Source organism: Hylobates moloch, unplaced genomic scaffold (genome assembly GCF_009828535.3).
Source record: "Hylobates moloch isolate HMO894 unplaced genomic scaffold, HMol_V3 SCAFFOLD_15, whole genome shotgun sequence".
NCBI lineage: Eukaryota > Metazoa > Chordata > Mammalia > Primates > Hylobatidae > Hylobates > Hylobates moloch.
This window is the reverse complement of record NW_026652290.1, coordinates 45,739,389-45,760,856: the sequence shown is the minus strand read 5'-3', so window position 1 is coordinate 45,760,856 and position 21,468 is coordinate 45,739,389. Positions and strand designations below refer to the sequence as shown.

At 48.8% G+C, this 21,468-nt stretch overlaps 2 protein-coding genes across 27 annotated transcripts in view; one reads left to right on the top strand and one right to left on the bottom strand.

Moving 5' to 3' along the window:
• The window catches only part of KANSL3 (KAT8 regulatory NSL complex subunit 3), an 80,160-nt gene extending 73,836 nt beyond the window's left edge, over window positions 1-6,324 (bottom strand). For 3 of the 14 annotated variants that reach the window (XM_032178838.2, XM_032178840.2, XM_032178837.2), the window contains exons 1-2: window positions 6,276-6,324; window positions 4,914-5,178 (exon numbers count right to left, since the gene is read on the bottom strand). In XM_032178838.2, coding sequence (XP_032034729.1) covers window positions 4,914-5,128 — 215 coding nt within the window. In that variant the 5' untranslated portion in view covers window positions 5,129-5,178; window positions 6,276-6,324. The other 11 variants (XM_058428140.1, XM_058428138.1, XM_058428139.1 and 8 more) reach the window with 11 other exon arrangements.
• A 50-nt stretch (window positions 6,325-6,374) lies between these two features.
• The window catches only part of FER1L5 (fer-1 like family member 5), a 63,374-nt gene continuing 48,280 nt past the window's right edge, over window positions 6,375-21,468 (top strand). For 7 of the 13 annotated variants that reach the window (XM_058428955.1, XM_058428952.1, XM_058428954.1 and 4 more), the window contains exons 1-9: window positions 6,385-6,424; window positions 11,389-11,640; window positions 13,810-13,862; window positions 14,474-14,565; window positions 15,200-15,308; window positions 17,049-17,103; window positions 17,604-17,713; window positions 19,272-19,400; window positions 21,037-21,099. In XM_058428955.1, coding sequence (XP_058284938.1) covers window positions 11,556-11,640; window positions 13,810-13,862; window positions 14,474-14,565; window positions 15,200-15,308; window positions 17,049-17,103; window positions 17,604-17,713; window positions 19,272-19,400; window positions 21,037-21,099 — 696 coding nt within the window. In that variant the 5' untranslated portion in view covers window positions 6,385-6,424; window positions 11,389-11,555. Of the gene's footprint in view, window positions 6,425-11,388; window positions 11,641-12,371; window positions 12,400-12,443; window positions 12,517-13,809; window positions 13,863-14,473; window positions 14,566-15,199; window positions 15,309-17,048; window positions 17,104-17,603; window positions 17,714-19,271; window positions 19,401-21,036; window positions 21,100-21,468 lie in introns of those variants that run through there. The other 6 variants (XR_009210078.1, XR_009210079.1, XM_058428956.1 and 3 more) reach the window with 4 other exon arrangements.

Here is a 21,468-nt window from a genome sequence, read left to right as displayed (position 1 = left end):
ATAAATAAATAAATGACAAATACGGCCAGGCACAGTGATTCACACCTGTAATCCCAGCACTTGGGAGGCTGAAGCAGGAGGATCACTTAAGCCCAGGAGTGAGCTGGTCTCAAAAAATAAATAAATAAATGACAAATATAGCCAGGCACAGTGATTCACACTTGTAATCCCAGCACTTTGGGAGGCTGAAGGAGGATTGTTTAAGCCCAGGAGTTCAAGACCAGTTTGGCAACATGGCAAAACCCCATCTCTGCAACAAACATAAAAATTAGCCAGGCATGGTGGTGTCTGCCTGCAGTTCCAGCTACTCAGGAAACTGAAGTGGGAGGATGGCTTGCTTGAGCCCAGGAGGTTGAGGCTACAGTCAGCTCTGATCATGCCACTGCACTCCAGTCTGAGTGACAGAGCAAGACCCAGTCTCAGGAAAAAGGACAATATATTCCATAAGCAAGTTGATTTGACTCAAGCTAATATTTTTAAAAGATCACTTTCAATTTTTGTTTAGTAGGCTATAGCTCAGGAGTGGAATTTAGAAGACCAGCTAGGCAGCCACTGCAGTTGACTGAGATGGGCCAGAAATCATGATACCTTGTTTAAGGACAAGAACAGTACAAATGGAGAAAAGTGGCTAACAAGTTGATTGCCTAGATACTGTCCAATACAGTAGTTATAAGCCACACAGGACTACTTAAATTGAGGCGGGTGGATCACGAGGTCAGATCGAGACCATCCTGGCTAACACGGTGAAACCCCATCTCTACTAAAAATACAAAAAATTAGCCAGGCATGGTGGCAGGTGCCTGTAGTCCCAGCTACTCGGGACACTAGGCAGGAGAACCGTGTGAACCCAGGAGGTGGAGCTTGCAGTGAGCCGAGATTGTGCCACTGCACTCCAGACTGGGTGACAGAGCGAGACTCCATCTCAAAAAAAAAAATTACTGGGCACAAGGGCTCAGGCTTGTAATCCCAGCACTTTGGGAGGCCAAGGTAGGCAGAACGCTTGAGCCCACAAGTTCAACAGTGTGGGCAACATGGTGAAACCCCATCTCTACTGAAAATACAGAAATTAGCTTGTGGTCCCAGCTACATGGGAGGCTGAGGTGGAAGATCAACTGAACCTGGGAGGCAGAGGTTGCAGTGAGCCAAGATCGCACCACTGCATTCCAGTCTGAGTGACAGAGACCTCGGGCCAAAAAAAAAAAAAAAAAAAAAAAAAAAAAATTTAAATAGAATTAAATATTCAGGCTGGGCATAGTGGCTTGTGCCTGTAATCCCAACATTTTGGGAGACCAAGGCAGGTGGATCACCTGAGGTCAGGAGTTCAAGACCAGCTTGGCCAACATGGTAAAACCCCATCTCTACTAAAAAAAACAAAAATTAGGGTGTAGTGGCACATGCTTGTAGTCGAAGGTACTTGGGAGGCTGAGGCAGGAGAATGGCGTGAACCCGGGAGGCAGAGGTCGCAGTGAGCAGAGATCGCACCACTGCACTCCAGCCTGGGGGAGAGAGCGAGACTCCATCTCAAAAAAAAAAAAGGCTGGACATGGTGGCTCATGCCTGTAATCCCAGCACTCTGGGAGGCAGAGGGCAGAGGTGTGCGGACTGCCTGAGCTCAGGAGTTTGCGACCAGCCTGGGCAACATGGTGAAACCCCATCTCTACTAAACACAAAAATTTAGCTGGGTGTGGCGGTGTGCACCTATAGTCCCAGCTACTTGGGAGATTGTGGCAGGAGAATTGCTTGAATCCAGGAGGCAGAGGTTACAGTGAGCCAAGATCACACCACTGCACTCCAGCCTGGGTGACAGAGCAAGACTCCGTCTCAAAAAAATAAAAAAATAAAAAATTCAGTTCCGCAGTGACGTTAGCCACATTTCAAGTGTTCAACAGATACACGTGGTGGCAGTTACCATACTGGACATCCCAGGTATAGAACATTCCAATTATTACAGAGAGTTCTGTTAAACAGTGCTGGTCTAAAGTTTTAAATTCATACAAACTTTCCCTTTCATTAGCAAGTCAACTGGTAGTTATTTAATATATAGTGTAAAGTCTATGATTTCCTTTCTGTATGATCATCTAAGACAGATGACCTGGAATGCACATACCTTAGCTATTTAGCTCATTTTGTATAGAGCCTAGAACAGAAACAAATACAAATGAACATCTAAAGGTCTTTCATATTTTAAAATGAAATCCAGCCGGGCATAGTGGCTCACACCTGTAATCTCAACACTTTGGGAGGCCGAGGCAGGTGGATTGCTTAAAGTCAGGAGTTCAAGACGAGCCTGACCAACATGCTGAAACTCTGTCTCTACTAAAAATACAAAAATTAGCCAGGCATGGTGGCGGGTGCCTATAATCCCACCTACTTGGGAGGCTGAGGCGGGAGAACTGCTTGAACCCAGGAGGCGGAGGTTGCAGTGAGCCAAGATTGCGCCATTGCGCTCCAGCCTGGGCAACAGAGTGAGACTCCGTCTCTAAAAAAAAGAAAGAAAGAAAAAAGAAATCCTAGTCCCCAAGGGTCCCTCCCCACTTTATGATACATTGCACCAACTCTGTCACCCCAAATACTATGCCAAACAAACTCGTCTAGTGGCTATCTGCCAAACTTTATGTTAACTTTTTGACCTCAGTGACCTTACTGCATCCATTTCCAATGACTGAAATAATTACATCATTATGAAATGAAATGAAATCATGTGCAGCTAGATTGGGTGGTGGGCAAAAGAGCTGATAATCTTCTCTAGGCCAGACACTGAGCTAGGTACTTGGATACGTGTACCTAAAAGAGAACTCTTGATTTTACCATCACAAACCTATCCTCCTCCAGTTTTCCCTAACTCATGGCACCACCCAACTGCTCAAGCCAGAAATCTGTCATCCTAATTTTACCTTTCCCTTTAACCCTGGTTCTTGCTCTTCTTTCCAATTCACCATAGCAGATCCTATTAACCTATTCACTCTACCTATGAGATACATCTGAAAGCCATCTATATTTCTCCATTTGTACTGTTCCTGCCCTATACAAGATATCACGATTTCTGGCCCATCTCAGTCCATTGCAATGGCAGCCTGCAGCTGGTCTTGTAAGTTCTACTCCTGCACTATGATATACTCAACAAAAAATCCAAAATGATCTTTTCAAAGTATAAATTGAATCTGTAGTTTAAGATCCTTCAATGACTTCTTACCACTCTTAGAATCAAATTCCTTCACGAGGTAACCTCTGCCAACTTCTCCCTACCTCCCACTTATACCCCTACTGCTGTTATATTCTGGCCACACTGGCCTAAAAGAGTTCTTAGAGCATGCCAAATTCTCACTTTCAGGGTCTGTATTTGGAGACAGAGATTATAAAAGGAAACAATTTTCTCAGTACCAAAAGAACCAAGTCCACAGAATCTCACTTTAAGAAAATGTCATGAGATGTGGACACAGGAGTTTTAATGTCAGCAAGAAGCTAATACGCAGCAAAAAAGGAAAAGACTTCAACTACTATTTAAAGGAGCTTTTCAGATACGCCCTAGGCCAGAGGCATCAAGATTATGCTAAATTTTGCCTAAAGTTACAGATTTTATCTCCTGTACAACCAAAAAAGCCAAGAAAATTATAAAGTCATTGGGAAATGAAATAAAAAACACTATTCTGCACATGTTTAAAACACACAGTGGGTCAGGCGCGGTGGCTCATGCCTGTAATCCCAGCATTTTGGGAGGCCGCGGCAGGTGGATTGCCTGAGGTCAGGAGTTCAAGACCAGCCTGGCTAACATGGTGGGTGAAACTCTGTCTCTACTAAAAATACAAAAATCAGCCGGGCATGGTGGCACACGCCTGTAGTCCCAGCTACTCAGGAGGCTGAGGCAGGAGAATCACTTGAACCCAGGAGGTGGAGGTTGCAGTGAGCCGAGATCACACCACTGCACTCCAGCCTGGGCGACAGAGCAAGACTCCATCTCAAAAAAAAACAAAACAAAACAAAACAAACACACACACACACACACACACACACACATTGTGGTATCTCTAACTCATTAGGTCATTAAGGCTCAATTCCAGGAGGGGGTGACTCTAAAGAAGCTTCTACAAGGGCACTAACCCCCAACAAAATTAAAACCAGTGCTTAAGGAAAGATTAAACATTAGATCAGATTAAAAACAGACAAAATTCTTCTCCAAAAGTTTACAAAATTATTAAGGACATGATTTGATCACCATAACGGAATATATCAACACATCTTGAAACATAATTAGAATGCCTTAAAGTGCAAAAGAATTGATTGGCAAACAGGTTTATTTAGACCAAATGTAACTGTATCACACATCAGGTAGTCAATTTATGAAACTTCCTTACCCTATAACATAGGCTGGGTGAAAATATCATTAGACATAAGAAGGGTTTAGATTAACCCATGGGTAGCAGCTCTGTAACAAGGGAAGAGAAAAAGCAACGTCTTGGGAATTGGCTCCTAACCTTCGTGTGTGAAGCCAAGAAAAGCAAAATGCATTACTATAAAAAGGCTATTGTTGCCACTGTCAAGCAACCCAGAGCACTGGACTAATGTGATAAAGAGTCGTATCCTGTGTGGTAATCTTTTAAAATCAACTTTTCGTCTTTTTCTTCACCAGTTAAATAACCCTCTAAGATTTTCCCCTTTCCACACGTCCTACTATCTAAGTGGAATATATTGTCTGCTTTTCATTTGCACGTCTTGCTTTCCTAACTCTTGTTAGCTGTCTCATAGAGATACCCACATTCAAGCCTGCTATCCTTACGCTGCTTAAGAGATGCCTGAATTTAACATCCAAATGCCTCATAAATCTCCCCCAGTCAATCCTGAGAAAATCCTCTCTAAATTCCCATCTGATCACTGCCCAGTGAGGTTAGCAGCAGCCCTTAGAAGCCCAAACTCACATGGTACTTTCGTGCTGCCGCCGGGGAGTGACAAAGAGCATGCGGGTGGGGCGGGCACTACTGGCATCTGGGTGGGCACTCCAAGGCTTGGCATAGCTATGATCCAGAAAAACCAGGTCCAGCTCCCGTTCGTGCACTGAAAGCTGGAAGAGCAGCGAGGTGCCCATGCGTCGAGCTGAAGTCTGGAAGTCCCTCTCCCCACCCCGGTGGGCCATGTCAGTGGAGGGGCAGAAAGTCAGAGCATGGGTATCTGCATGCTAGTCACCTGCAGTGAAAAGTTTCAGTTTAGGTCAATTCCAATATTCTAGATTTCTCCCAATCTACACCATCTAACACGCTTACTTTTGTAACCTACTATCATTCCTATTGAGTATCCATTTCACGGCAGACCTCTGGTGGGGACGGTTCGTGGAATCCCACACCAACATCAAAAAAAAAAGAAAAAAAAAAAAAACTACGGTGCCATGAGTTGTCCCACACTCAACCTCTAGCGAATTGAAATTAGCTAACGGGAGAGCTCACCTACCCCAAGGTTCAGAAAGACCTCGCGTGGACACACACTAAACTTACTTGGCCAGCACCACTTCCTAGGTGGGCAGAAAGGGTTTTGGCAAACAGGAAATCACAAATATGAATTCGTTGAAAGCTAAGGATCTCTGTTGCTTCACATCATCCTCTAACGACAATGCGAACAGAGCCAGGTCCGCAGCTAGAGCGTGGGCACCCCTTAAGGGCAGGGCAACGCGGGCCTCAAAAAAGCGAATCCCAGCTAGGGCTCCATTTCCTTCAAGCCTCTCGTATTGTGCGAAACAAAAGTTCTGTAAGTACTTCGTAATATTCCACAGTTGTTTATATAAAAATGAGAGCTGCCCCCCCACAAGGCCTGTGACAAAATGATCCCCGTTGAAGCCCTTTCACCCTCACCCCCGGTGAGGCGCCCCCAGCAAACCGCCCAGGACCACGGCTGCCCCGCAGGCGTTCCCGCCACTGAGCCTCCACACGGCTCATCTAGGAGACAGGGCTATGACTCGCATTTTACAGACGAAGTCGCCAGCTCGGGGAACTGAAGCGACTTGGCCAAGGTCATCCAGAGTTCGCGACAAGGAGGAGCTGCCTGGCCCCCGCCTCCCGCCCCCCGCCTCCCGCTCCCTGGGGCAGGGCTCGGCGTCCGCGTCACGGAGGCCCAGACGCGGCCCCCGCCCGACCCGCCCGACCCGCCCGACCAGCCCCGGCAGCCGGCCCTAGCCCGGGCCCCCGCATGCCCCTGGAGCCCTGAAGCCCTCGCCGAGATCCCTGGCCGTCCCAACCAGGGCCATGATCCCCACAGACCGCCAATCCCCTCGAAGCCAACGCTGTTCTCACCCGCGTTCTTACGGCCGCGCGCTCGGCCCCGGCCGGATCCCTAAGCGCGTGCGCGTTAACGCCTCCACGCCCCGGCGCTGCGGGCACCGAGTAAAACGCGGAAGCGGGTTACGGCCTGGGAAGGGAGAGGCGGTGAGCGGCAAAGCCCGGTACGGACGAAGCTCCGGCGCCTCTGTCCGAAAGAGGAGCGCCAAGAATGTGCGAGCAGTCCGAAGCAGAAAGTCAACACCTAGGCTGGAGTTTCCCCCTCGCGCATTTTCAGTAGGGAAAGAGAGGGCGGAGGACTAGGCTTGCTTCTACGGCCCCAGTTCTCGCCGCCCCCACCGTGTTGGTCCTTTGTGCCCTCTGGGCGGTCGAGCACCCAACTGTCCACCTCCACCAGGGCAGCCCCCTGAATTTACTCATTAAGAATTTACCTATGTGGCTCACGCCTGTAATCCCAGCGCTTTGGGAGGCCTAGGCAGGAGGATCTCTTGAGCTCAGGAGTTTGAGATGAACCTGGCCAATATGATGAGACCCCCGTATCTATAAAAAATTGTAGAAATTAGGCCGGGCGCGGTGGCTCACGCTTGTAATCCCAGCACTTTGGGAGGCCGAGGCGGGCGGATCACGAGGTCAGGAGATCTCTTATAAAAAACAATATGGGGTGTGGGGGGCCCGTCCAGTACCGAGGGTTGAGGCAGGAAGAAGGTGGTGCCGGAGGCGGATGCATGACCGTTTGCCCACGACCACCTGGCGCCGGAGACCCATATCAAAAAAAAAAAAATTTTTTGATAGTGGTGTATGCCTGTAGTCCCAGCTACCCAGGAGGCTGAGGTGGGAGGATCACTTGAGTCTGGGAGGTCCAGGCTGCAATGAGCCATGGTCGCGCCACTGCACTCCAGCCTGGACGACGAAGTGAGACTACGTCTCAAAAAAAAAAAAAAAGAATTTTGTTACTGACCCTAGATTGCTTTGTATGGTTAACTTTCCTATGTGTTTTGTGTAGAAAGGGTAGATCCTCAAAATCAGGGACATTAACCTTTGTATCCTCCAGAGAACATACAGCCCAGAACATAGGTAACTGTTCAAATGTTCACTGATCAATAATTGGTTATTTGGTTGACTGAATGACAACAGGACATCAAGAGACATGAGACAAGACAGCAAGAGACATGGTTCAAGATGAGAAATCTCACCCGGGAGCTGTGGCTCATGCCTATAATCCCAGTACTTTGGGAGGCCGAGGTGGGAGGATTGCTTGAGCCCAAGAGTTCAAGACTAGCCTGCACAAAACAGTGAGACTTCGTTTCTATTAAAAAAAAAAAAAAAAAAAAAATGGCCAGGTGTGCTGGCTTACGCCTGTAATCCCAGCACTTTAGGAGGCTGAGGAGGGTGGATCACGAGTTCAGGAGTACAAAACCAGCCTGGCCAACATAGCGAAACCCTGTCTCTACTAAAAATACAAGAATTAGCCGGGTGTGGTGGCGCATGCCTGTAATCCCAGCTACTCAGGAAGCTGAGGTGGGAGAATCTCTTAAACCCAGGAGGCAGAGGCTGTGGTGAGCCGAAATCGCGCCATTGCACTCCAGCCTGGGCGACAGAGCAAGACTCTGTCTCAAAAAAAAAAGATAGGTACAAGCATGCAAACACTCGAAACATTCAGAAAGCTACACATTCAAAGCTGTGTTCCACAAAGATGAGAGGGTAAACTGAGAAGACGGAAGGCATAGGATCGGGGAAGCAGGGTCTAACACAAGAAGCAGACGAGGAATTCTGAAGGTGATGGCAAAGAGTATCCGAAGACAATAGTTGTGCTGCAGGACTGGGGACCACTAGTCTAGGCTGGGGGAGAAGAGAAGACCAGGAGGGAGAGCCCCAGGGAAAACAATAAAACTGGGAAAATGCCTTACAGATTTGAAAAAAATCAAGGAATGCTATTTAAAAGTGCTGTTTAGAAATATGGAGCTTAATGCCATAGAAATTATCACAGATAGAACAGCCCCTGCCCCACCTCTCCCTACCCTTAATTTTGTCTCCTGGGCGCTTGTTTGGGGCCAGGGTTCTGCTATTTCTCTACTTATATTCCCATTCCCACTATAAACAGATTTGTATCTTTTCTCTACCCCTTCCTTTCCTCAGCACCGCGTTTATCATTTTGTTTCATTCTTTGCCAATTTAAGAGGTGATAAATGGTGTCTTATCCCATTTATTTGCTTATTAATGAGCTTTTTTTGTTGTTTTGTTTTTGTTTTTTTTTTTGAGACAGTCTCTCTCTGTCGCCCAGACTGGAGTGCAGTGGCCCAGACTGGAGATCTTGGCTCACTGCAACCTCCGCCTCCCAGGTTCAAGCGATTCTCCTGCCTCAGCCTCCCGAGTAGCTGAGACCACAGGCGTATGCCACCATGCCCGGATAATTTTTTGTATTTTTAGTAGAGACGGGGTTTCACCGTGTTAGCCAGGATGGTCTTGATCTCCTGACCTCGTGATCCACCCACCTCGGCCTCCCAAAGTGCTGGGATTACAGGTGTGAGCCACCGTGCCCAATGAGTTTGATTTTTTTTTTACATCTTTTTTGGCTTTTGAAACCAATTTGGCAAAGTCATAAATTGTATCTCATTGTATTTGTTTGATTATTAACAAGACTGAGGGTTTTAAAAAAAAAATTTTTTTTTCGTCATTTTGGGCAATTATCTGATAGGAGCTTTGCCTTTGTTTTCCTTTGGGATAGTCATCCTTTTCTTATTAAGTAAGAGCTTGCTCTATAAACATTTATTAAATAACCTTTTGGACATTAAGTACATTGAAAATGTTTTCCCTGCTTTGATATTTGTCTTCTAGCTTTAAGGCATAATTTCTACATAGGAATTTTTTATTTTATACAGTCAAATCTGTCAGCTTTTCACTTACAGGGTCTTTTGTGTCATGCTTACTTTGAAAAGCCATTCACAAAGTGAAAAGCACTGTGTTGTGTTTAGATTTCAAGAAAAACTTCCAAGAAGCTTTGTTTTTTTAATCTGCTGCACTAGAAAGCAATCAGCACCCTGATCACTGACCCAGCGTTTCAGTCTTTGAAACCATTCATCTCTTAGACTGCATGGTACACTTACTGCTAAGTAGTTGTTTCATTAACTAATAGATAGTTCTTTTTTTTTTTTTTTGAGACAGAGTCTCGCTCTGTCGCCCAGGCTGGAGTGCAGTGGCTCAATCTCGGCTCACTGCAAGCTCCACCTCTCGGGTTCACGCCATTCTCCTGCCTCAGCCTCTCCGAATAGCTGGGACTATAGGCGCCTGCCACCACGCCCGGCTAATTTTTTGTATTTGTAGTAGAGATGGGATTTCACCATGGTCTCGATCTCATGACCTCGTGATCCGCCCGCCTCAGCCTCCCAAAGTGCTGGGATTACAAGCGTGAGCCACCACTCCCGGCCTAGATAGTTCTTAAATATTCTTTTTTTTTTTGAAACAGTCTTGCTCTGTGGCCAGGCTTGTGTGCAGTGGCGTGATCTCGGCTCACTGCAACCTCCGCCTCCCAGGTTCAAGCAATTCCCCTGCCTCAGCCTCTAGAGTAGCTGGGACTACAGGCGCGCAATACAATGCTCGGCTAATTTTTTGTATTTTAGTAGGGACGGGGTTTCACCATGTTGGCCAAGATGGTCTTGATCTCCTGATATCGTGATCCAGCCACCTTGACCTCCCAGAGATCTGGGATTACAGGCTACAGGTGTAAGCCACAATGCCCAGCCTTTTTTTTTTTTTTTTTTTTTTTTTTTTTTTGGGTCTGTTTTTTTTTTCCCGGGGGGGGAGGAGGGGGGGTCAGTCTCTGCCCCTTGCCCCCCCTTTTTTTTTTTTTTTTTTTTTTTTTTGAGATAGAGTCTCGCTGTGTCGCCCAGGCTGGAGTACAGTGGTGCAATCTCGGCTCACTGTAACCTCCACCTCCCAGGTTCAAGCGATTCTCCTGCCTCAGCCTCCCGAGTAGCTGGGATTGCTGGCACGTGCCACCACGCCCAGCTAATTTTTGTATTTTTAGTAGAGACAGAGTTTTGCTATGTTGGCCGGGCTGTTCCCGAACTTCTGGCCTCAAGTGATCTGTCCACCTTGGCCTCCCAAAGTGCTGGGATTACAGGCATGAGCCACTGATCCCAGCTTTTAAATATTCATTAGTTTTCATTCTAACTATTGGATAAGATGTAATTTATATGATGTTCAACCCTAAAGCCTAAACCTTATTGCTGTGGACAATAAGAATAAATGCCCCAGCTCCATCTTAATGCACAGAGGCTCGGACAGCCATAAAGACAGCCGCTTCAAAACTGCATTGGCTTCTTTGACCTTCCATATGAGCTCATTAATTCAAAAGCTAATTTCCTTTTGTCAAAGAGGGTCTTGTATCTAAATTTAGGTTTTTCTTAGTAAATAGGAGGTTTCCACGTTAGGAAGAACTTTCCCTGAGACCTCACAGAAATAGTCCTTGATTTTCCTATCCCTTTTCTCAGGTCGCTTCACTGTTTTCTTATTTTCTCATCTAAATTGTGTGACTTTGGCAATGATTCACTCCAGACAACTTGCTTGTACAAGCAGAAAACATCAACCTTATGTCTGACCTTGAAATCAAAAGGACAGCAAGAAGGGCAGGTGTGGGGTGGGCAAAAAAAAAAATTTTAAAAGGCCAGACTTGGTGGCTCACACCTGTAATCCCAACACTTTGGGAGGCCAAGGCAGGCAGATCACCTGGTGATCTTTGGGAGGCCAAGGCAGGCAGATCTCGAACTGGTCGGGAGTTTGAGACCAGCCTGACCAACATGGAGAAACCCCATCTCTACTAAAAATACAAATTAGCCGGGTGTGGTGGCACATGCCTGTAATCTCAGCTACTCGGGAGGCTGAGGCAGGAGAATCGCTTGAACCCGGGAGGTGGAGGTTGTGGTGAGCTGAGATCGCACTTTTGCACTCCAGCCTGGGCAACAAGAACAAGACTCCATCTCAAAAAAAAAAAAAAAAAAAAAAAAAAAGCATAATAGGAGAAAAGAGAAAAGAGGGGGTGAAAGCAGCCAGATGGTTTTGTTTCTACAGGCCCAGTCACCTATACCCTGTTCCTCCTCCCCCCCCCCCTTTCTCATTAATTCCTCTCCAGAACCAAGAACGGCCCACCTTTGTGACATCCTGTCTGTTGCTAAGCAACAGATAGGAAGCAGGGCTCTACTCACCCCAGGATCCCTGGGAAAAGCCTTGAACTGAGGAGCTCCAAAAAGGAAGCTGTGGCGCTGCGGAGGCAAGGAGGGAAGAAAGTGGATCTCCGAGATGCTGCGGCTTGTTGTGCAGTCAGCCAAGATTGACCCACCACTAGCCCCCCTACCCAGGCCCTGCATGTCCATCGACTTCAGAGGTGAGAGCCTCCCTGGGTCCACATGGGAGAGAGAAGCCCCCAGAGGCAACATGCATTCAGTGAAAAAAGAGGTGTATGGCACCCTACTACATAAAAGATGGCCTGTGTAACACAAAGTGAAGTAGACGTTGTCCAGCTCTCTCAAAACTTATTGCTATCATTTGATTATGACTTCTCTGCCTCCCACTTTTGCTAGGGAATGGCTATGGAAAAAAGAGAGGACTAGTGCTTCTGGACCTTCTTCCATGACCTGGAGCTGTGCCATAAACTAAGGTTTAAAGAGAAAGTCCGTGCTTCCTCAGATTGATGCGGGAGTTTAAAAAGATAATATGTGTATAGTCCTTAGTACAACTTTTAGTAATAACTGCTTGATCATATTAGTTTCGTTTGCATGAGCTTTACAATTGACAAAGCATTTTTTTTTGAGACGGACTGTCACCCTGTCACCCAGGCTAGAGTGCAGTGGTGTGATCTTGGCTCACTGCAACCTCTGCCCCCAGGTTCAAGCGATTCTCCTGCCTCACCCTCCGAAGCAGCTGGGACTACAGGCGCATGCCACCACACCTGGCTAATTTTTGTCATTTTAGTAGAGACGGGGTTTGACCATATTGGCCAGGCTTGTCTTGAACTCCTGACCACAGGGGATCCACCCGTCTCGGCCTCCCGAAGTGCTGGGATTACAGGCGTGAGCCACCGCGCCCAGCTGACAAAGCCTTTTCATATGTACAATGATGTCTGCTCCTCACAGCAATTCCAGAGGTAAATGAAGCAAGTTTTATTATCTCCATTTTTTTTTTTTTTTTAGGTAAAAGAATCCCAAGAAGGAAGGGAAAGAAAGGAGTGAAAGAATTTGTGAGAGAAAATGAGAGATGTTAGGTATATTTAGATATCAAAGATATGGCAGCTAAAAGGAAAGAAGTAAAAGAAAAAAGGGTGGAAGGGTGGGGCACAGTGGCTCACACCTGTAATCCCAGCACTTTGGGAGGCTGAGGTGGGCAGATCACTGGAGGTCAGGAGTTCAAGACCAGCCTGGCCAACACAGTGAAACCCTATCTCTATTAAAAATATAAAAATTAGCTGGGCATGGTGGCAGGCGCCTGTAATCCCAGCTACTTGGGAGGCTGACGCAGGAGAATTGCTTGAACCTGGGAGGCGGAGGTTGCAGTGAGCCCAGATCGCACCACAGCACCCCAGCCTGGTCAACAGATGGTGATGAGGTGCCATCAAAAAAAAAAAAAAAAAAAGAGGCCGGGTGTGGTGGCTCACACCTGTAATTCCAGCACTTTGGGAGGCCGAGGCAGGCAGATCACGAGGTCAGGAGATCAAGACCATCCTGGCTAACATGGTGAAACCCCGTCTCTACTAAACATACAAAAAAAAAAAAAAATTAGCTGGGCACGGTGGTGGGCGTCTGTAGTCCCAGCTACTCGGGAGGCTGAGTCAGGAGAATGGCGTGAACCCGGGAGACCGGTTAGCCGAGATAGCACCACTGCACTCTGGCCTGGGCGAAAGAGCAAGAGTCTGTCAGAAAGAAAGAAAGAGAGAAAGAGAGAGAGAGAGAAGAGAAGAGAAAAGAGAAAAAAGGGTGAAAGTACGTAGGTGGAGATACAGGATGGTGGATACAGGCAAATGGGTTTTACAGGGACCGTCGGCAGGGAGAAAACCGGGCCCAAGATAAAAGAGGACACAGTAGTTCCTACAGGAGATATGAGTAAAGAATGGAATTTCTTTATTTTATTTTATGCTGTTGTTCTGTGAAACTATGCTTGTTGAACACAGCAATATTCAGAGATTGAACATTTGGGACTCCAGGCTCACAGGGTGATGCATGCTGATGTCCTCAGTCTGCAGGTTTCAAGAGGGGCAGTGGGAGCTCAGGATATATTTGCCCTGATTGACTAATTTTCCAGTTAGCCAGGCAAGGGCCTGGCAGTTCTTCTCTGATTCTGAGCCATCTTCCCCACCACCTCATGGGCACCATCTTTCTCATTCCAGAAATATCTCCCACAAAGATGCCTAATCTCCCAAAGTGCTGAGATTACAGGCGTGAGCCACCGTGCCCAGCCGACTTGAAGTTTTCTTAGAATGTCCTACTTCTCTTTACCCCACTCCAACCCAGACATTGAAATATTTCCTACCATCAATGCCAGCCTCTTGGTTTCTTTGCAGATATCAAGAAAAGAACACGTGTGGTGGAAGGGAATGATCCCGTGTGGAATGAGGTAGATAACAGCGCAAGCCCAGAAGAGGAAATAACGACCACAACAGCAAGGGGGCAAGGATGGGGTCCAGTCAGGTGCTCAGAGGTCTAGGGAGAGGACATGCAACCTCACAGGCTTTCCTCAAGGCTGGGCATCTTGGCCTGGGAGTAGCAGCCTCTGACCCGACAAGGCTGTGAAGGCCACACCTGCCCACGACTGTTCGTGGCCCTTCTCCCCCACTCTGAGGATGGACCATGGTATGGCCTATCAACTAGTCCAGCTGGGCCATCTTGATGTTCCTAGAAGCCTGAAGCAGAGTGAAGGCTCCCTGTGCATGACTCCCTCTCACCTGCCATCACTCCATGCTGCCCCTCGCCCCGTTCCTAGTCCCCAAACCCTTAATTCCCAACATGCCCGTGATACTGCAGTTCAAGTAACAGAAGCCGAGTGAGATGCCCACACCTTGGTGAAGGGTAGCAAACGCCATCTCCTGAGGAAATTAGACATGAGGGAGGTTCCTCAGTCTTAGAGAAACGCAGCGCCAGCCCGTTCCCCACGTCTTTCCTCGTTTCCTAGAAATGTGGGATGGGAAGAGCAGAGGAAGGATGCTGACCTCTCTATGCCCCCCACAGACCCTAATCTGGCACCTCTGGAACCGCCCCCTGGAAAATGACTCCTTCCTGCAAGTCACCCTTCAGGACATGGGCTCACAAAAGAAAGAAAGGTGAGGCAGAGAGAGGCAGGAGGAGCCTAGCTCCTGACCAATGCAGCAGCAGGTTACGTGAACCTTGTCTCTAATCTATAACTCACTCAGATGAAGGAACGGAACCCACTCCAGCCAGCTAAAAAGAAAAAAGAGGGGTGGGTACTGAAAGGGTAGCCAGAGCAAGACTGCAAATCAGCTGGGACAGGAACTTGGGAACCCAGCAGCAGCTCTGTCCATCTGAGATACATCTGCCACATATCTCAAATTTCTGCTTCTCTCTGCCCAACTCCGGCTTCTTATCACAGCCTCATCTAGTGCCCCGCTGAGACTCACATGCCCTAAGACTGAGGCTATGCCATCCCAGGTCAACATTCCTAGGACAGAGAATCCTATTGGCCCAGCTCTAGCCAGGCGTCCATCCCTGGTCCAATCAACTGTTACTTGCCTAGGAGCCCCAAGACAGTTCCCAGAGCCAGGATCCCTGTGCCCTGTCGTGGATACCCAGCCCCACTGCATTCTTCTCCAGCCTCTCTCTGAGGACAGCACAGCCCTGGGAGGAAACCGTCTCTAGCTAAAGCCCTGCCTGGGAGAGAGAGAGGAGGACACTCTTTCCTCTGGCTCAGGATCTCACATCTGCTCCTTGTCTCCCCAGATTCATTGGCCTGGCCACAGTACTGCTCAAGCCATTGTTGAAACAACCAAGTGAGGTCCTTTTTGTGAAGGACTTGACCCTGCTCAACCATTCCATGAAGCCCACAGATGTGAGTCAGGCCCAGGAAGGCCCAGGCAGGGTGGCTGGAGGAATGGGGGCAGCTGGTGAAGCGGCCCACAGCACAAGAGTGCTTCCTGCTTGGGGGGCCCCATCACACTGCCTTCCTCTCCTGACCACCTCCCTTGCCATCATCTGTTCCCCCCTCCCCAACCCATCTATTTAGATGAATTGACCTCCTTGCATTGGGAGTCAACCACTGTGCCAGGCCCTGTGGTACAAAATTGCCTTAAGCCCACGGTCTGTTGGAGTAGGCTCCACTTACAGTGACAAGTGCTCCAGCACCCATGAGACAAGGTTCAGTAAAGCAAGGCCACTGGCTCAGGTCAGGAGGGAGTGAACGATTTGTCTCAGGAGGTCATGGACAGCTTTACAGAGGGGGTGATGTTTAAGACATATGGAAATGTAGGGAGACCATCCAAATGAGAACAAGCAAAGGCTATTTATTCAGAGCTTGTGCTAGCAAGGGACTCGGTCATCATCATTTGTGTTTTGGCAGAGACTCAGAGGCAGCCAGGGGAGCAGGAGAGCTTCATAGTGGAAAGAAGGGAAGGCTGCAGATGTGCCCTGATCGGAGGCTACAGGGGAGCCCAAGTCGGGCTAACTAGAAACAGGGCCTCCCATGTGATTGGTTAGAGGGGCATGTTTGGCTCTCTCTGGTTGGTCCTAAGTTGGAAGTGGGGACAAAAATTAAGGCAGCTGCCAGTTATTAATCAAGGCCTGGCCATTTGGAGCTGATCGTTATTGATTGGCTTCCTGGATTATTGCTAGAGACAGCAGTCTGACCTCCTACAAGTCTGACTTACAGCAGGCTGGCTTCCTGGGCTGGTTGCTGTAGATAACAGGTTGGTTCCCTGGACTGGTTGCTGCAGATGGTGGATCTGAGTTTTATTTTCTAAGTGGTTTGGCCATTGTCCATTTGTATGCAGACAGTCTGTGACTTACAATGGATGGACACACGATATTGTTGACTTACAATGGGTTTATCGGGATGTGATCCCATCATAAAGTCAAGGCACATTCAGTTTGTCAGTTGAGTTGTAAGAAGGGGCATGAGTTTTCCCAATGGACAAGAGGGGAAGACCAGCCCAGGCAGGGGCATAAAGTGGGTGGAGCAGGAGGCAGGGTGAGGGAGGGTGTGCTGCACTGTTGTCACATGGTGGGGGGGTGGGGTGGAGGTGGGAGAGCTGAGGTTTCGTGGGCGACCAAGGGCTAGAGGTCAAGGGCCTTGTGGTCCATGCTGGTGAATTGTGACTTAACTTTGATCATTTAGACACTTGGGGTGTTCAGGGGGCCATCCTGGTGATGGTCTGGAGGCTGGGTCGGTAATGGGGGCACATGAAGGAGCTCAGTTAGAAGGCAGGAGTGTGCAGGGCCTCCCACATGAGTTCATGAGATGTTGGGCTAGGGGAAGAGCTGCTAGCATCTGTGTTCTGGGCTCAAGTCACCTCTCCCTCTCCTCCCCACCCTCCTGCATCCTTTTCTGCCACCATGTGGCTGCTTTAGTCTACAAACATCCCCTCCACTGTAACCCATTGCTCTCTCCTCACCCATTTATAACCTCCCTCACCCAGACTGTGCAGATGCCCATGGTGTGGCCCCATCCCATGACTAGCATCATGGCCCCCACCAGAAGGACCAGGTGTGAACCCAACCAGGCTGTGCAGGGCTTGGGCGCTGTGTCCAAGGATGGCAGAGTCTGGCTTAAAGCTCCCCTGCCTTTGTCTTGCAGTGTACTGTCACCCTACAGGTGGCCCACATGAGCAACCAGGATATTGAGAAGACAGGTATGTCCTTCCCTGGAGCTTACCCTTAAGGGCCTACCCTGTCCTTCTCCACGCACAGCTGGATGGGTTCTTGGGGACCTTCAAAACCCAGGCCTTGAGGCCTACAGAAGGAATGTGACCAGGCTAGGGTCCCTGGAAGCTACAGGGTCTAGATGCCAGATCTCCAGACATCTGGCTGAGGCCATCCCAATATGCCTATTTGTCATTTCTAGACATAAGACCCATGAGATATGACATAAGTCTCCAAGGGGCTGCAGACAGACGAGGATGGTCATCTCCCAGAGCCCCAATGTGTGGAGCGGGGTCCAGGGATCCATAGTTCCTGAGGGTGAAGGGGCCCATAGTAATGTTCTGGGGAGGACATATGTCCCTGTTGGGGCCTCTTGGCCATGCTTTTAGTCAGGAGATGTTCACTGGGGACAGCATGATGGAATGGGGAAAATACCTCAAACCTCCTGGGCCCCAGGCCTCTGAGCCCACCCTGGACTGTGTCTCCCCAGGAGCTGAAGACCTCCTAGGCATAACGGCAAGAGAGGCAGCCAGGCAGAAATTGATGGTCCCTGGCTCCACTGTGCACAGGGCTCTGTCCTCAAAGCCTCAGCACTTTCAGGTGAGGACCATCCAGGTTGCAAGCTCTTGGGACTCACCTGACACTCTTGTTTGCTGTGTTCCCAGGCCACCTCACCCCTCCCCAAGGTCATGGTAGAAGGGCAGAGCTTCAGACCCAGCTTCAGGCCCTCAGATCCTTGCCACATGCCCTGCTCCTCCCGTGGCCATTCTGGAAACTTCTGCCTGTAGCTGAAGCCACAGAGCTCCAGTGAGGCAGTAGGAGAGCCAGCTGTGCACTGGCAGGCCCTGGTACCTGCTGGGGAAGCAGCGCAGATGACAGAGATCCTGCCCTCTCAGAGTCCTCGGGTTGTTGGCAAAACAAAGTGGGGCACAAGCAAAGTTAAATTAACTGTATAGGAGAGGCTGGGGAGTGTCTGATCTGAGGGGACCTATGGGAAGGTCCACATTTCCATGTGAATTCAGGAACCCTCATCCTACGGCTTATCAACTTCTCTCTGGCTTCTAGCCTGGGGCCTAACATTCCTGCCATGGTTTTACCTGCTCCCCAGCCTGCTCCTTGCACAGGAGCTGGGAGTCTCCTGGACCGCTCCTCTTCCTGCACCCAGGCAGTGGCCAAGTCCTGGCTCTTAATGTCACCCACTGCTCCCATTTCACTCTCACCACTTCCATTCCCTGGCCTGAGCCACCACCACATCTTCCCTGGACCACATCAGAAGGCTTCTCCTGAACCCCCAGCCTCCAGCTGTCTCTTGTTCGTTCTCCAACCAAAGTGTCCTTTCAAAGACGTCACTCTTATCGTGCCAAGCACCTTCTTCAAAAGGCCCAGTGTCTTCTGCACAAGATCCAGTTCCTTTTACAATGGCTTCCCGGGCCCTTGATAACCCAAGCCTGTCTCTCCAAGTCCATCTCCTCCTAGCCTTCTCCCAGTGGATTGTCTGTCTGCACTGTGGCTAGGGCTACAGTCTTTCTTTCTTTTCTTTCTTTCTTCCTTTCTTTCTTTCTTTCTTTCTTTCTTTCTTTCTTTCTTTCTTTCTTCTTTCTCTTTCTTTCTCTTTCTCTCTCTTTCTTTCCTTCCTTCCTTCTTTCTCTCTCTTTCCTTCCTTCCTTTCTTTTTCTTCCTCCCTCCCTCCCTCCTTCCTTCCTTTCTCTCTCTCTCTCTCTCTTTCTTTCTTTCTTTCTTCCTGTCTTTCTTTCTGTCTTTCTTCTTTTTTTTTTGAGATAGAGTCTTGCTCTGTTGCCCAGGCTGGAGTGCAGTGGCACAATCACAGCTCACTACAGTCTATACCTCTGGGCTCAGATGATCCTCTCACCTCAGCCTCCCAAGTAGCTGGGATTACAGGCATGCACCACCATGCCTATCTAATTTTTTCGTAATTTTTGTAGAGACGGGGTTTTGCCATGTTGCCCAGTCAATCTGGTCTCGAACTCCTGGGCTCAAGTGATTCTCTCACCTCAGCCTCCCAGAGTGCTGGGATTACAGGCGTAAGCCACTCACTGCACCTGGCCTAAAATGTTTTCTTATCAGAACAATTTTGTCCCAGCTGGAGAAGGCGGGGCCAAGGCCCTCAATATCAGCTCCCCATGTGTTCTCCCCTTAGGTTCGAGTGAAGGTGTTTGAAGCCCGACAGCTCATGGGCAACAACATCAAACCAGTGGTGAAGGTGTCCATCACAGGCCAGCAGCACCAGACACGCATCAAGATGGGAAACAACCCTTTCTTTAATGAGGTGGGCTGAATGGGACACATCAGGCAAGGAGCCAGCCAAGGGCTGGGCATCCCCAGTGGGCAGCCGGCAAGCTTGCTCCTTGACTAGGGTGTCTTCATGTGTTTGTTCCACAAGCATTTACTGAGTGTCTACTGAGGGCCAAGCACTGAAAATACAGAACAGGATAACTCAGAGCCCTGTATCTGAGGAGCTGGTGGGCTGGCGGGGGCACAGCTCATGAATCCATAAACAATTACAATGGAGCAGATCATGGTTTACAGAGGTCTGGGAGCATTGCTATTGGAGGTTTGAAGCACAGACCCAGACCATGTACATCCCATTGCTGCTGGAGCCTCAAATTGTAGCACTGTGCCTGATACACAGTAGGTGCTCCATAAATACTTGTTGAATTAATTAGTAAATGAACAAATAAAAGATAAAAGCACAGTGGAAGCTGGGAGGAGTAAGTGAGTAATGAGGCTAGGGGTGGCGGGGGGGACTCAGAAGGGCTCCAGCAACCCTGAAGGAAGATTTTACCAGGGAAAGACAGACACGATGGGAAAAGATAATTCAGGAAAAAGTGGTGGTGTTTTCAAAGGCCTAGAACCAAGCAAGCTGCAGACTTGACAGCAGAACTATAGCTATGGGTGTGGCTGGAGGAGACTGGCTGGAGGGGAGCCCTACAGTGTGGGCTGGGGTCCCATCCTGGACACTACTCGGGAGCCATGGAGGACTTAAGCAGAGGAGTGACAGGCCTAGGTTTGCATTTGAGAAAGGAGTTTCTGGCTGCCACGGGGAGCAGGGACAGAGCGGACTGGCAGGGCAATCTAGAAGGAGGTGTGGGCTCAAATCTCCATCCTGGGCAGCTAGCTGGGTCCTGAGTTCTCCAGGGATCTCCTACCATTCCCCATTCTGGGCAGAAAACCCTCCAGGAGGCTGGGCGTGGTGGCTCATGCCTGTAATTCCAGAACTTTGGGAGGCCATGGTGAGTGGATCACCTGAGGTCTGGAGTTCGAGACCATCCTGACCAATATGGAGAAACCCTGTCTCTTTTGTAAAAATACAAAAATTAGCCACATGTAGTGGCGAGTGCCTGTAATCCCATCTACTCAGGAGGCTGAGGCAGGAGAATCGTTTGAACCCGGGAGGTGGAGGTTGCAGTGAGTTGAGATTGCACCACCACACTCCAGCCTGGGCGACAGAGCGAGACTCTGTGTAAAAAAATAAAAAGGAAACCCTCTAGGAGCCCGGGAGGCCTCTGCTTCTGGAGGAGCATGAGAGAAGTGGCACAAGTTGAGTATCCCTTACCCAAAATGCATGGTATCAGAAGTGTTTTGGATTTCAGATTTTTTGGGGGAATCTGGAATATTTGCATTACACCGGTTCAGCATTTGTAATATGAAAATCTGAAACCCAGAATGCTCCAGTGAGCATTTCCTTTGAGGGTCATTTTGGCACTCAGAAAGTTTCAGATTTTGCAGCATTTTTGATTTCAGATTTTTGGATTAGGAATACTCAACCTGTACTTGTAAACCCATTGAAATGGGTAAAGTTGTGGAAAGAAGCACATTATTCTGAGCTTTCAGGTTTACTGAGTTCAGCTTGGGTGAAGTGGTGGAAGAAATCGTCCACTCTACCCCAATTCTCTTTGCCTCAGATCTTCTTCCAGAATTTTCATGGGGTTCCTGCAAAGTTCTTCGATGAGACCATCTTAATCCAGGTGAGGAGCCAAACTGGTCCCCAGCAAGGTGGGTTTCTTGTCCCACTTCAATACTGGGAAGCACTGCAGCTCCAGCCCCTACCCTTAGAGCCAGGGGCACTTCAGATTGTCTTCCTGACCCCCACCACTTTCTTCACCCCCTGGCACCCAGATCATTCATTTACTCATTTATTCAACAAACGTTGTGGATTGCCAACTGCCAGGCCCTGAATTGGGCGCCAAGGTGAACAAGGCAGCCCCTTCCCATGTGCCAGGATTTTCAAGCCACCAAAGGCCCCTCCAAGTAGAATACTCCATTCCCTAACCAAAGGGAGCCCAGTAACAATGGTGAACATGTGGTTGTCAAGTGCCTGTTATGTGCCCAGCACA